This window comes from Capra hircus, chromosome 14 (assembly GCF_001704415.2).
Source record: "Capra hircus breed San Clemente chromosome 14, ASM170441v1, whole genome shotgun sequence".
In the NCBI taxonomy this organism is placed as follows: Eukaryota; Metazoa; Chordata; class Mammalia; order Artiodactyla; family Bovidae; genus Capra; species Capra hircus.
This window is the reverse complement of record NC_030821.1, coordinates 80,609,022-80,623,725: the sequence shown is the minus strand read 5'-3', so window position 1 is coordinate 80,623,725 and position 14,704 is coordinate 80,609,022. Positions and strand designations below refer to the sequence as shown.

The 14,704-nt window shown below is 53.4% G+C and overlaps 1 protein-coding gene across 1 annotated transcript; it reads right to left on the bottom strand.

Annotated features, from left to right (window-relative positions):
- Window positions 4,324–8,287, bottom strand: LY6E (lymphocyte antigen 6 complex, locus E). The gene is made up of 4 exons (XM_018058664.1): window positions 8,149–8,287; window positions 5,663–5,831; window positions 5,242–5,361; window positions 4,324–5,159 (listed from the first exon to the last, which is right to left on the bottom strand). The coding sequence occupies exons 2-4, from the start codon at window positions 5,712–5,714 to the stop codon at window positions 4,939–4,941; spliced, it is 393 nt and encodes a 130-aa protein (XP_017914153.1). The 5' UTR covers window positions 5,715–5,831; window positions 8,149–8,287; the 3' UTR covers window positions 4,324–4,938.

The window sequence follows — 14,704 nt, the reverse complement described above, 5'->3', positions numbered from 1 at the left end:
GAGAATCGTCAGCTGCTTCCAGGAGGTCTCCAAGGGTCACAGTCACCAGGAGGCTCTGAGCCCTGCTTTTCATTTCGCTGTGTAGTTGTGGGTAGAGTAATAACAGACTATTATCACCTGCAAAATAGTCTGTGCACAGAGATGAAAGCTGAGGTTAGCATGCGTGGGAATAGAGCGTTGGTTACGCAGCTGTCCTTCCGCTGCCGTCTGCCCCTGGGCTCCGGTGTCTCCTGACTGTGATGGTCATGTCCACCTGGGCATCTTCCTCTGGCCTGGCCTGTTTCAGGACTCAGTCAAGAGTGGGGTCTTCAGTGCAGAAGGAATCCAACGGGAGGCAGAGGGACAGGAAGGGCAACGGCTTGTTAGTGTGGGCCACTGGGCAGGGCACTGCCATCAGGGCTGGGTGGGCTACATTGTTTTTATTGTAGAAGAAGTTGGGAAGGGAAAAAAGGCCATCTTCTTACTCATTCTTGAGTAGATGTCAAACTTTCCTCACCAGCTCCTCCTGCACGTCTGGCAGGGAAGTCTTCTTGTTTTTACATTGTTGGACTGGGATTGTCCTGGTGCTATGGAAATGTGCAAAAAGACCAAAAAGGCGGTCACTGTCAACTACAAATTGGCACTTGCTGTCTCCAAGGATTAAAGCATGTGCTGCTGTGGCTGCTGACCTCCAACACTCCCTGAAGGAGTTTACATCGGAGATCAAGAATGAGGCATTCTGTACCCTCGGGAAATTGACATGTCTTCAGTAAGATGTTTTTAGGAGCTGATATTATCAACCCAGTTCTTGCATCTCCTCATATCTGGAAAAGCACTAAATTCCTTTGTGGTGACATCTGCTTCTCATGACTAGCGAAGCCTACAAAAATATGTGCTTGATTGCAGGATCTCCCTTTCACCAAAATCACATATATATTGATCTTTCCCCACCTGCCTCTTTGGAGCAGTTTCTCAGAGCTATCTGAGGTGCTGTCTCCTGGGCTGCAGTCTTCATTTTGCCCCCCACAAAACTTCACTTGAAACTCTCACGTTGTGCACTTTTTAAAAGTTGATTTAACAGGATTTGGGTCTCATTCCACCATTGTTTGGGGACATGTCTTGTGCTTCTGTTGTGTGCTTTGTTGCTAAGCAAGCCTGCTTTCTTGAGTGATCATTAACTTACAGAGGTCTCCCATACTTTTTTACTTATGGTCCCTTAGCGGGAGTAACTATTTAATCACCTACTTCGTTTCTTCACTCTGTCCCTTTCACCACCACTGCCCAGCCTTGCTGGTCTCAAAACAGGAGGGAAGTGGGCAGGGCACAAGCTTTAAAAGGATGACATAGCCCAAAGTGAAAGTGTTAGTTGCTCAGTCGTGTCTGACTCTTTGGGACCCTATGGACTGTAGCCCACCATACTCCTCTGCCCATGGGATTCTCCAGGCAAGAATGCAGGAGTGGGTTGCCATACCCTTCTCCAAGGGATCTTCCCAACCCAGGGATAGAACCTGAGTCTCTTATATCTCCTGCATTGGCAAGTGGGTTCTTTATCACTAGCGGCACTTGGGAAGCCCTGCAGAACTCAGAGACATATTATCACGTAGTCCCCTTGAGGAGGAACTAGGACCCTGCTTTGTATTATCACCGCACTCTTGTTTGACTGCTTTTCCTCTGTCCCAGCATTCCTTTGTCCCCTGAAGACCACTGATTCCTGACCATGTTCAAGGGCAAGCTCTGGGGCCAGGCTTAGATCACAACATGGCTTTTCTTATGTCAAGAAAGCCATTCCTGACTCTTTCTCCAGGGACTCTCTAACCTACCTGCTGACACAGTTTCAGTCTTTTTTGCTGAGGACTCTAGCCTGGGAGATGGCCTCTCAGTAGCTCTGAGGAAATGTTCTGCAAAGGTAGGGGAGAAGTCGGATCTACGTGAATTTTTTCGATTGGGAAATACAGGCAGTCAACTCTTGCCGTTGTTCAGTCACTCTTTGCAACCCATGGACTGTAGCCCGCCAGGCTCCTCTGTCCATCGGACTCTCCAGGCAAGCGCAGTGGAGTGGGCTGCCATTTCCTTTTACACATACCTACTAGCAGGCTGCTAATTAGAGAAAGGAAATGTCTCAGAACTCAGAGCATGGCACCACGCCCCTCACCCACAACATGCATTGAGATAACATTGCCACCAGGTGAGTCATCCCGGGCCATTAAACGATTGATAGAAACCTTGAAGAGAGGCAGATTTCCATACAAATATATAGTTTCATTAACACAGATTAGGAGAACATTTGTATGAGTAAAACATACTGGTTTGTTGAGTCATTATTGGTTCTGATTCATAGGTGGAACCGACTTGAAGAGAGTCTAGGGTAAATACATAGTTCATTAACATAACGTAACATAGCTTAAGGAAAACATTTCCATAAGAAAAATTCGTTGGTTAGCTCAAGGTTTAAGAAAAGTTCAGTTCAGTTGGAACCAGATATCATCATGGCAACACAGAATTTAAAAACAAACCCCCTTTTAATTTTGTATAGAGAAGGGAAAAAATCTGACACTTGTAGTTTGCTTCCTCCTGCTGCCTAAGAGAGAGAGAAAAATGTCTGACTGTTGCAGCCTATTTCCTCCAGGCCCCTGGACTTCCTGCCTGCGACCCTCACACCTTCACTATCACCCGGAGCTTGTCCAGTGAGTCGGTGATGCCATCCAACCATCTCGTCCTCTGTCATCCCCTTCTCCTGCCCTCAATCTTTCCCAGCATTAGGGTCTTTCCCAACGAGTTGGCTCTTCGCACCAGGTAGTTTACAGCTAACCACAAAAGACAGACATCTCATGTTAATGATTTTAGTGCTTTCTACGTATGGGAAGATGCAAGAATTGGGGGTCATTGGAATTTTTCCTTAGACCCACATCTTAGCTATCTAGGGGCGCACGTCCAAGACACAGAAGGCTTCCTCCTGTTCTCCCCATTGGATGGCTGCAATTTAATCCTTGTGGAACTGGACTGGTGGGGAGCAGCATTCTGGTTTTGCTTCTTTTTTTTTTTTGCCGCACCGGGTAGCGTGTGGAATCTTGGTTCCCCAACCAAGGAACAAACCTGAGCCCCTTGCAGTGGATGTGCAGTCTCCACTGGACCACCAGGGAAGTCCTTGAGCTTTCTGCTTTTAGGGCTCAGGACTCCAGGGGTAACCAGCATTCCTAGGGGACACTCTGATTTCTTCTCCTTTGTTTCCTGTTTTGGTTTTTAATGCTGGTCTGGCCCCTAAATGAATCTCGACATTTTTACCACCCCAGAGTCTCAACCAGACTGCTGTAATGTGCTTCTAGATCCTTCCACAATATGTAGGCTGGGCCTGGATCTCCTTCCCCTCCCCATCCTGCTGGACCACCTCGATTTCTCAGGGCAGACTCCTCCTGCCCTTCCCTGGAGCTCTATCATCGCCTTGGTGCTCAACCTCAAGTGTTGGCTGGAGTCTTCCTTGGTGGCAATGAGGACACTGCCCTCGTGGGTGTCACAGGGCCCGTCTGTGCAAAGCTGCTCACCTGCCCCGTGACCAGGGCCCATGACATGGGCCAGAACCCGAGCCCCGCAGTGACCACTGCCCTGCCCTGCTGCAGTGATCCTTGGGCTTTGGACCCAAGCACACAGGAGCTCCTGGATGGCCCGGGCCGAGCTCTGCTGTGTTCATTCCCACCACCCTGCGATCCTGGATCCACTGCTCCTGGGCCACCAGCCTAATCAAAGAATCCCCTTGGCTTAGAACTCAGGCCCCACTGCAGACCCTGGGGGTCCATGGCTGGCCGAAGACCACGGTGGGGCTTGCCGGGGAGTAGGCATGAGCTCAGGGAGCAGCACCTCAGCCCTTCTCCAGGGGAGTCCCTCCCACACACCCTTGGGACAGGGTCCTTGCTCCCCCTTACTCAGCTCCTGTGTGCCTCCCCCCACCCATCCATGCTGTGTGTCCTTTGCAGCCCAACTGGCCCAGATAGCCCTACCCAAGTCCCAGAACGTGTGGGGTGGTCTCCTCCCTTCCAATCCCATCCCTCCCTCTGTAGGCTCCTGCCTCCCACCTAGAACTGGGCTGACCACCTCCCTTGCCCCACTCCAGTCTCCCTGTCCAGTCCAGTCCTGTCCTGAGGATCAAATGATCCCACCCAGCTGAGGGCAGCTACCTGTGAACTTGGGTGACCCCTCTCCCCAAGGGCCTCCAAGTGGGCTTCAGGGTGGAGCCCCATCACAGGGAACTGTCAGACCCCTTTATACCTGAGGCTCTGGAGCTCTGCTGCACCCCTCACTAGGACCCCGACGGGAAGGGTGATCTCAGGCTGAGGGCCACAGCAGAGCCAGAAAGGGTGGAAACGTGTTTATTTGAGGCAACAAAGCAGCAGGAGTGTGGGGTGGAGGGAGGGGGTGGGCAGCTGTGGGATCTGGGACGGGAGCAGATTCCTGGGTCAGTAATCTAGACCTGGGAACAGGGGAAGCCCTGTCTCCCCAAAGGCCACCCTCTAAGTGAGTGAAATGACAAGGACGTGTGCAGAGATACCAGGGACCGGGGCTCTGTGCTGGCGGTTGGGGCTCCAGACACGCTTCTGACCCCCACCCTTCCCCCAAACACACTCACACATGCCCAGCTGGGCGCATGGACCACACACCTTCTGCACACAGCACATCTTCGGCACTTGGGGGCAGGGAGGCCTGGGATTAGGAGCCCCTCCCAGAGTGTCCCTGGGACTCGGTTCTGACTCCCAGACTTTCAGGCTCCGTTCCCAGGTTCCCCCAGCAAGGCTGACCTGGAGGTAAGGGGAGCTGGCAGCTGTGGGTACAGGGGAGAGGCCTGCCTGTGGGGACCCAGGGCTGAGAAGGTGGGACTAGCAGGGTGAGGAGTCAGAGGCAGTGGCTTGGAGATCCTCTTGGGTCTGGGCTTTCCTTCCTTCCTGAGCTTTGGGAGCCGGGGCTGGGCAGTCAGGGTCCAAACCGCAGCAGAGCCGCCAGCAGGCTGAGCAGGAGCCCCAGGCCCAGCACGGGGGCGCTAGCCCGGGGCCCGCGGCCGGCCGCGCTGATGTTGCACAGAAAGCTCTGGCAGCAGGATGTGTCCATGGACGCCAAGCCGAGGTTGAGGCTCGTGGAGCCGCAGATCGGGGAGCAGAACTTGTACAGGGAGTAGCCCAAGTTCACCACGTTCTCTGCACCACCGGAAATGAGGCTGTGAGTGGAGGAGGGGTGGGGGGATGGGAGGGAGCCTGGCCGCCCAGCACCCGCACTCACTGAGGCCGGCGGATGCAGAGACCGTCACGCAGTAACTGTCGGTGTCGGAGCAGATGGTTGGTTTCAGGCAGTCCCAGTTGCTTTGCTTATCCTGGCAGGTGAAGCACACCAGGCAGTGGGCTGCAGGGGAGGGACGCAGTCTCATGTCGAGGAGTCTTCCAGTGGGCCCCCCCAGCCCTGACCCAGAGGCTCGAGGGCACCCCCTCTTGCACAGGCACTGATGGGGCCCCTATGGCACGCGGGCCCCAGGCTGGAGACCCGGAAGGACAAGGACACCAGATCCTGGCCCTGGAGGGGCTCCAGTGATGTCCAAGTGTCAGGGCAGGCCTGAGGCCTCCAGGGGAGGTGGGGGGGGGGGAGTGAGTGGCACCAGTGACACGGCCACGGCCAGCTTGGAGGCCTGGGGCCTGGGGCACCTCACCTCGCTCCACACCCAGGAGGGCAGCCAGCAGCAATGGCAGGAAGACCTTCATTCTGGAGGGATAGGCGTCTGGCTGGGCTCTCAGGAAGCTGCAGTCAGCCTTGCTCCAAAGAGATGGCGTGCTGGGGGGCAGGCCTTGCTTCTCCCAGTGGGGTCAGAGCTGTTGGCCCTGGGGAACAGTTGGCGACCCCACTTTGTAGATGGGGGTGGTGGGAGGAGCCAGAAGCAAGGCCAGAGTGCAGACGGTCTTTCTGCTTCATTCCGAACCCACCCCTCACTCAGCACAGACTCCTGGCTGACACCCTTCCCCAAGTCTGTGGCACTTGTTGCTGGGAGAGGGGGGCTAGAGGTCAGATAAGGGAACTCATGAGCCTTTTCAGAATCTCCCAGAAAGGGAGGCCAAGGGAGTAGGCCCTGCCTGTGGGCCTGGCAGTGTGGGTGAGGCAGGCTAGGACCTGGGATCCTCTACCAGAGTGCTCACACCTGGACAACCGTCCCAGTGAGCAACACAATACAAAGAAACTGTAAGTGACTAAAAATAACAATGTCTGTGTACACCTTGGGCAAAAAGATACAAGAAGTCACAAACAAACTACATTTTGGAGGTGCTGGGAGAACAAGCAGGGTGGTGTTCAGGACCCCCCCCACAGCACCACCAAGCAGTGGGACTGACCACCTAAACTATGCCTCCTGCCTCCCCCCACAGACCCGCCCCTGTTGTCACTCCGTTTTAGGACTGAAGCAGCTCCTCTCGGGGAGCGGGTGAGGGCACCTGCTTCTTGCTTTTGCTTCCTTGTGCTGCAGTTCCAGCACCTATAAAGCCTTGTTTGGAATTTTCGTCTGGCCTCTTATCAATTTCTCGAGTTCAAGGGCCCTGGAGGGATGGTGGCTGGTAATATTAGCTGACCTGCATCCAGAACTTTCCATGGGACCAGCTCCATGCCTGCCATGGAATCCCAGAGCTGGGCTGGTGGCATAGGGCTTATCTAGCTGAGCATCCGCCCCGGCAGCTTCTGTGCTGGGGGAGCTGGCTCAGGGCTCTCCCATTTGTCCATGGGCAGCACTGACGACAAGGACCCCAGAAGCATCTGCTGCTCTTGGTGGCTAGGGGGGAGGGGGCTCAGGGCGACCCAGCAGTGTGCCACCAGTCACCCCAGTGGGAATAGGCCCAGGCTCAGGGGACAGGGGTGAGCCCCTGGGGGCTGGCCAGGACACTCCTTTGGGCAAAGATCCTTAGCAGCGGGTGGAGAAAGCTCTCAGAATGCGACCAGCTGGGGTTCTGGACTTCTGTTTCAGGCTTGGTGTGGGAGGAGCAGTCTGGTGCTTTCTGCAGGGGAGAGCTGTGGGTGGGGGAGGGCGCTAGTTCCTAGGCACTGGGAGAAAGGAGAATGCCAAGAAGGACAGATTTTGGGAGGGGCTGGCGGAGACCCCGAGAATGGGCTTCAGGTCTCTCTTGCCCAGCTCTGGGCAAGGCCTGAAGTCCTGGGGCGCAGAGAAAGAGCCGCAGATGTCCAAGAACAGCGCCAAGGCCCCCTGGGGCCTGCGCCCGGATCCAGGCAGTTCAGGGAGAAAGGAGTCTCGGTCTGCTCCTCCATAAAGTAAGAATCCCGAGAGAGGAGCTCCGAGCGGTCCTGAAGGAAGTTCTGGTGCCCACAGCCGCCGGCCCCGGCTGGCACGGCCAGCATCATCACTGACTGCTGCCAGGCTCCCCCACCCCCACCCCAAGCAGGCTGAGTCCAGGCACTGGACACTAACGTATCCACACTAGTGGGGGCAAGCGGAAGGGAGCCCTGAGAGGAGCCAGTGGGTTTGCGGGGGTGGGGTTCGGCCAATCGCGGACTGTGCACTTCTCTGCCAGGCGCACGGACCGGGCTGACCTCTGGCGAAGCCTGGCACCTGAGCCGGCAAGAGATGTAGGAGCTGGTCCTGGGCCCCAGGGAAGGAAGGGCGGCCCAGCGCAGGGAGTGGGCTCCTGGGCATCTCCAGTGCTTGCATAATTTATGCCAAACGAGGTGCTTTCACCTCTTCCAGTGGCAGGCTCCCGTCCCGTGGTCACCCTCCAGGGCAGTTAACTCTCTCCTTCCTGCCAGCCGCCAAGATCCCAGCTCTCTCAAGTCTGGAAGGCTGACTCTCCCCAGTTTCCACGTGAGGGGTCTTGGGGGAACCTAGAGTTGGGCGATGGGCCCCCGGCGCCTGCGCAACCCTGGACTACCCAGCCCCGGAGGGCGCCCGCGGCAGTCTCCGTGCGCTCCCGCCCTCATCCGTCGGAAATATTGGGGAGGGCCGGGGAGCGGGGAAACCAGGCGGGCAGGCGAGCCCTGGGGCCGGGCCGCTCGCAACCGCGACCCCTAGCATCCCTCACGCAAGCTCCTCCCGCCGGCTCCTCCCGCCTGCCCAGCGCCCCACTCGCCCGCTCCCGCTCCGCGCCAGGGAAGGCCCCATACCCGCGCCCCCCCCCCGCCGGGGCCGGCCGGGCCCTGACTTACCGTCAGCGGACGCAGGTCCCCGGCCTGGAGGCGCAGCCCAAACTGCCTGGGAGCCGGAGCCCGCCGCAGCCCGCAGTCCCGGCCGGAGAGGCGGTGCTCGAGCGCGAGAGGCGCGGCTTGGCGCCCGGCCCCGCCCGCCGGCCCCGCTCCCCCGCGCAGCGCCCGCCGCCGCGGTTCAGTCTGGTCCCCCGGGAAGGGGGCGGGGGCGTCGCGCAGCTCCCGGCAGCCCGGGCAGGGGAGCGGGAGGCCCACAGGTGGCCCGACACTTTTCCGGTGGAACACAGGGGAGGGGAGGCGGCCAAGGAGGCCGAGGCGGCGGTGCCCAGAACCCTTTTTCAGAGTGGGGTGCGGGCGACCAGGAGGCTGAGAGGAGGCCTTCCCCGCGCCGGCCGTCAGCCGTCCCATGGTGGGGGGAGGTGACAGGATGAGGATCCAGGGGTGCAGGAGGGGGTTTCGGGGCAGTGGTTGTGGACCACAGTGCGGACCCGCTGGAGATCCGGCCCCACCGGCGTCTAAACCGTCCGCCCAGGAGGACTCGTGAGCCTCCTGGGTGCTCCGGGGCAGCCGGCTGGGGTGGGCTGGGTCCCAAAGCCAGCCGGTCCTGACCCTCCCCGCGGAGCCTAGAGGCCCCCGGCCATCCTTAGTGAAGTGGGCTTTCCTGGGTTTGGCATCAGTGCCTTTCTGGTGTTCTGTCTCAGGTGCCATTAACTGCCTTTCTTTCAACAACCGTTCACAGAACATCCACGGTGTGCGGCTCTGGCCTGGCCCGACGCCTCCCAGGCCTGTGAGCCAGGCCAGCTTCTGCATTGCCCCGGCCCTGCTCTCGCTTCTCCCGGGTGGGCATGGAGACCCGCACCGGCCTGCCTGCCTGCACTGCGGCTGCCAGGCGGAGCCCCCGCCTCCCCGCCCCCCTGCCCAGGAGTCACACTTCTTACTTTCACGGCATATTTCCTGTTGGAGCTGTTGTGTGTTTTTTTTTTTTTTTGGGCACCTGACCTTTTCTTGCACCCTTTCTGGGTCACATTTGTGGTGACGGGGTTGGGGGGTGGGGGTAGGGCATAGGAGAAGTGGCCTCTTAACCGTACACCAGCGGAGAGAGGTGGCAAGAGGGAGGGGCTGAGGCAGGATGGCAGGGTGGTCAGGATGGGCACGGTGGGAAGAGGGACCCTGTAAGAGGGGCCCAGTCCTCTGGGTAGGGTGGGGGTACCCTGGGCACCATGTGATTATGCGTGGGTGTGACTGTGTGTGATTGTCTGGTGAGTGCGCTGTGTGTGCAGAGTTCTGCCGGGGCTCCGCTTCTTCTGTGGTCTTCTGTGATGTCCAGGTGACAGGAGAGTGGGACAGATCAACTTAGAAAGGCTTTTGGGGCTTTTTCCTTAGAGGCTGAAGGTGAGGCTCTGTGTGTCCTGAGATGTCACAGTTCAGGTATGATGACGTCCTTGGGAACTACACAGCACTGGGGCCCAGGGACATGCCGTAGGCCGTGGCTCTTGGTTAGTTTCCTTCTGGGTCTCAGGTCTGGGGAGCAGGGACTGCACCAGCTCTGGCCACACTCAACATAACCTGAAAACTGAGGCCAAGAGGCCAGCTGGTTCCCTTGACCTTGATGCTTGGTTTCAGCCTACACTCCAGTTAGACTTGTCTGATAGGGTGGGGTTAGGGTGGCCTAATTAGCCTGCTGCACTCAGAAGGCCATGCCCTTGAACCCATGGCAGTTCTGGGTCTATATCCAGGCCCGGTATCCATAGGCTTGGTATAGCCAGGCTCATCAACCGAAGTTATGCCAGGGGGCTTTCCTAAAGGCTCACCCACCCCTGGGAGAGGGGGCGGGGGTGACTCAGGCTCCCTCTTTCAACCTCTTGCTCTGGGGACTTGCTGCTTGCCCACCTGACACCTGCTGGAGTGGCCAGGTGTGTGTCTCCCGCTTCTGCATCTAGACGTTCTGAGGATACATCTGCCTCTCTCTCTGCTTCCTTCCCCTCTCCCCTCCCTCCTGTGGACTTAAAGGATATTCACAACCTGAAAGTTGAGAATTCTGTTTTATTTGGCAGGAAGCCTGGGTGTCTGCATCTCAAGTAACCCTGAGAGAACTCTGCCAAGGTGGCGAGGGGTGTGTGTGTGCCATGTTATATAGAAATTTGCAACAAAGGGCAGGTAGTCTGAACTTCAAAAGACTATTTTTAATTAAAGAAAAGCAGATATTCCAAGTTAAGGAATTTAGCTCTTTTTGATATATGTAGTTGTTATTGTTCGGCTGCTAGGTGTGTCTGACTCTGCGACCCTATGGACTGAAATATGCCAGACTTTCCTGTCCTTCACTGTCTCCTGGAGTTTGCTTAGACTCACGTCTATTGAATCGGTGATGCCATCCAACCATCTCATCCTTTGCCATCCCCTTCTCCTCCTGCCTTCAATCTTTCCCAGCATCAGGGTCTTTTCCAGTGAGTTGGCTCTTCATATCAGGTGGCCCAAGTACTGGAGCTTCAGCTTCAGTATCAGTCCTTCCAATGAATATTCAGGGTTGATTTCCTGTAGAATTGACTGGTTTGATCTCCTTTCAGTCCAAGGAACTCTCGAGTCTTCTTCAGCGTCGCAGTTTGAAATCATCAGTTCTAAGTGCTCAGCCTTCTTTATGGTCCAACTCTCACATCTGTACATGACTACTGGGAAAACCATAGCTTTGACTATACAGACCTTTATCGGCAAAGTGGATGTCTCTGCTTTTTAATATGGTGTCTGTTTGTCATAGTTTTCCTTGCAAACAGCAAGCATCTTTTAATTTCATGGCTGCAGTCACTGTCCACAGTGATTTTGGAGTCCAAGAAAATAAAATCTGCCTGTGTTTCCATTTCCTCCCTTCTGTTTGCCAGATGGTGACTGCAGCCATGTAATTAAAAGAATTTGCTCCTTAGAAAAAAAACTATGACAAACCTAGACAGCATATTAAAAAGCAGAGACATTGTTTGCTGACAAAGGTACGTCTAGTCAAAGCTGTGGTTTTTCTAGTAGTCATGAATGGATGTGAGAATTGGACCATAAAGAAGGCTGAGCACTGAAGAATTGATGCTTTTGAACTGTGGTGTTGGAGAAGACTCTTGAGAGTCCTTTGAACTGCAAAGAGATCAAACTAGTCAATTCTAAGAGAAATCAGTCCTGAATTTTCATTGGAAGGACTGATGCTGAAGCTGAAGCTCCAGTACTTGGGCCACCTGGTTCGAAGAGCCAACTCACTAGAAAAGACCCTAATTCTGGGAAAGATTGAAGGCAGGAGGAGAAACGGATGACAGAGGATGAGATGGTTGGATGGCATCACAGACTCAGTGGACATGGGTTTGAGCAAGCTTTGTGAGATGGTGAAGGTGAATGAAGCCTGACATGCTGCAGTCCATGGGGTTGCAAAGAGTCAAACATGACTGAGTGACTGAGCAAGAAAATTTACCATGAAATGATGGGACTCGATGCCATGATCCTAGTTTTCTAATGATCAGTTTTAAGCCAGCTTTTTCATTCTCCTCTTTCACCCTCCTCAAGAGGTTCTTTAGTTCTTCACTTTCTACCCTTAAGGTGGTGTTACCTGCATAACTAAGGTTGTTGATATTTCTCCTGGAAGTCTTGATTCCAGCTTGTGATTTATCCAGCCCAGCATTTTGCATGCTATTATCTGCATAGGAATTAAATAAGTAGGGTGACAATATATGGCCATGATGTACTCTTTTCTCAATTTTGAACCAGTCCATTTTTCCACGTTTGGTTCTGATTGTTGCTTCTTGACCTGCATACGCATTTCTAAGGAGGTAGGTAAGGTGGTCTGGTATTCCCATCTCTTTAAGAATTTCCCACAGTTTGTTGTCATCCACACAATCACAGGCTTTAGCACAGTCGGTGAAGCAGAAGTAAATATTTTTCTGTCATTCTCTTGCTTTCTCTATGATCCAGTGGATGTTGGCAATTTCATATCTGGTTCTTCTGCCTTTTCTAAATCCAGCTTGTTCATCTGGAATTTCTCAGTTCAGGTACTGCTGAAGCCTGGCTTGAAGGATTTTGAGCATTATCTTGCTAGCGTGTGAAATGAGTGCAATTGTTCTGTAGTTTGAACATTCTTCGGCATTACCCTTCTTTGGGATTGGAATGAAAACTGGCCTTTTCCAGTCCTGTGGCCTCTGTTGAGTTTTCCAAATTTGCTGGCATATTGAGTGCAGCACTTCCACAGCATCATCTTTTAGGATTTTAGATAGCTCAGTTGGAATTGCATTACTTCCACTAGCTTTATTTGTAGTAATGGTTCCTAAGGCCCACTTGACTTCCCACTCCAGTCTGTCTGGCTCTAATGAGTGACCACATCATCATGGTTATCTGGGTCATTAAGAACTTTTTTGCCCACCAGAAACTCTTGGAGGGCACAAACAAAACCTTGTGTGCACCAGGACCCAGGAAATGAAGCACTGACCCCCACAAGAGACAGAGTCAGATGCACAGATGATATCAACCTAATGGCAGAAAGTAAGAAGTAAAGAGCCTGTCGATGAAGGGGAAAGAGGAGAGTGAAAACGCTGGCTTAAAACTCAACATTAAAAAACTAAAGTCTTGGTATCTAGTCCCATCACTTCATGGAAAAAGTAGAAGTAGTGACAGACTTTATTTTCTTGGGCTCCAAAATCGCTGCAGATGGTGATGCCATGATATTTTAAAATGCTTGCTCCTTGGAAGGAAAGCTTTGACAACACAGCATATTAAATACCTTGACAGTGTATTAAAAAGCAGAGACATCACTTTGCCAACAAAGGGCCATATGGTCAAAGCTAGTTTTTCCAGTAGTCATCTATGGATGTGAGAGTTGGACCATAAAGAAGGCTTAGTGCTGAAGAAATGATGCTTTTGAACTTTGATACTGGGGAAGACTCTTGAGAGTCCCTTGGACCGCAGGGAGATCAAACGAGTCAATCCTAAAGGAAATCAACCCTAAAGGAAATTTCACTGGAAGGTCTGATGCTGAAGCTGAAGCTCCAATACTTTGGCCACCTATGCCAAGAGCCGACTCATTGGAAAAGACCCTGGTGCTGGGAAAGATTGAGGGCAGGAGAAGGGAACAACAGAGGATGAGATGGTTGGGTGGTATCACTGACTCAATAGACATGAGTTTGAAAGTCTGGGAGTTAGTGAAGGACAGGGAAGCTTGACGTGCTGTAGTTCATGGGGTTGCAAAGAGTCAGACGTGACTTAGTAACTGAACACCACCACCATCAACAACTAGGTACTTGTAAGTATGAGCTCTGGCTCACACATTGCTCTGGCTGAGATGTTAGTCAGAGGTTGTTTTCTGCTGCCTCTTGTTTTGTTTCTGAGAGATTCTGTTTCACATTTTATGTTGAGTTAGTCAGGGATAAAATTACTTGTGAGATTGTGGACCTGTGTGCTGCTTGTGAGCTTGATTCTTCCAGGAGTCACACCAGAGGCCTTGTAGCTCATCTTACGTGTCTCAGAGTCTATCTCTGGCAGTCTAAGACCACCATGGTTGCTCAGATTGCTGAATGAACGGCCAGTTCTTATTTGCAGCCCCAGGTTGAATTAATGAGTGGCTTTGCCTATGTGACCACTGCATGTTTTGGGGACTCAGTCTTCACCCCCATAAATTTCTCAGTCACCTGGGAAAGCCTTAACCGGCAGGGGAGGAGTGTTGTCCCTTTTCTTCAGAGCAAAGCTCTCATGGAATATCTTTACTTTTATCCCAACAAATTCTGTTAAGGCAGATGAATTGAGGAAAAGCGTCAGATCAGGCCCTTACCCAACTGCTCAGCATAGACTGTTCAGCCTCCTACAATGGAGCAAACTCGGTTTCTTTCTACAGAGCCCTTTGTATTTCTCGGTAAACTCAACAGAGCAGGGCAGGTAATTGCTATAGCCCACCAAACAAAACTCAGGATTATCAATCAGTACAGGAGGTCTGAGAACCAAGAGAGACTCTGTCCATCTGTCTAGACCCTGAGGAGGCCGATGGGCACAAGGGGCCTTTGCTGACCCCAAGGCTCTAGCTCCTCTTGGAGTTCAGGCGGAGGAGAGGCGTCTGCTCGGGGTCCCTTTGTTGTCACCAGAACTGTTGACTAAAAAATAGTCACAACATGAAAGTAGAGACTTATTTTATTTGGTGGGAATATTAGGACTTTAAGCCCAGGGAGCAGTTTCTTAGGGCTACAGTAAAGGGGTAAGTAGATGATTACATAGTTAATCCTACCAGGGGATTGTAAGTAGATTTTTCTCAATGGGAGGCCCCTGTAAGTAATGATTACTCAAGAAAGCAGGTTTGCTTAACCACAAAACCAAACAGGCTTGCTTAACGACAAAACCATGCAACAGAAGGACGAGACATGCCCCCCAAACAAGAAAATAATGATGGCATGAGTCTCACATCCTGCCCTGTGAGGTCAGCACATTAATGATCCCTAGGCCATGCTGTCTGCACACATAAAAAACAGTAATTTGTGGACCTAGCTCGACCATGTAAGGACGAGAAAATTGTCCTGCCTAACCTGGAGGAGGAGCTGATGATGGACACATGTGT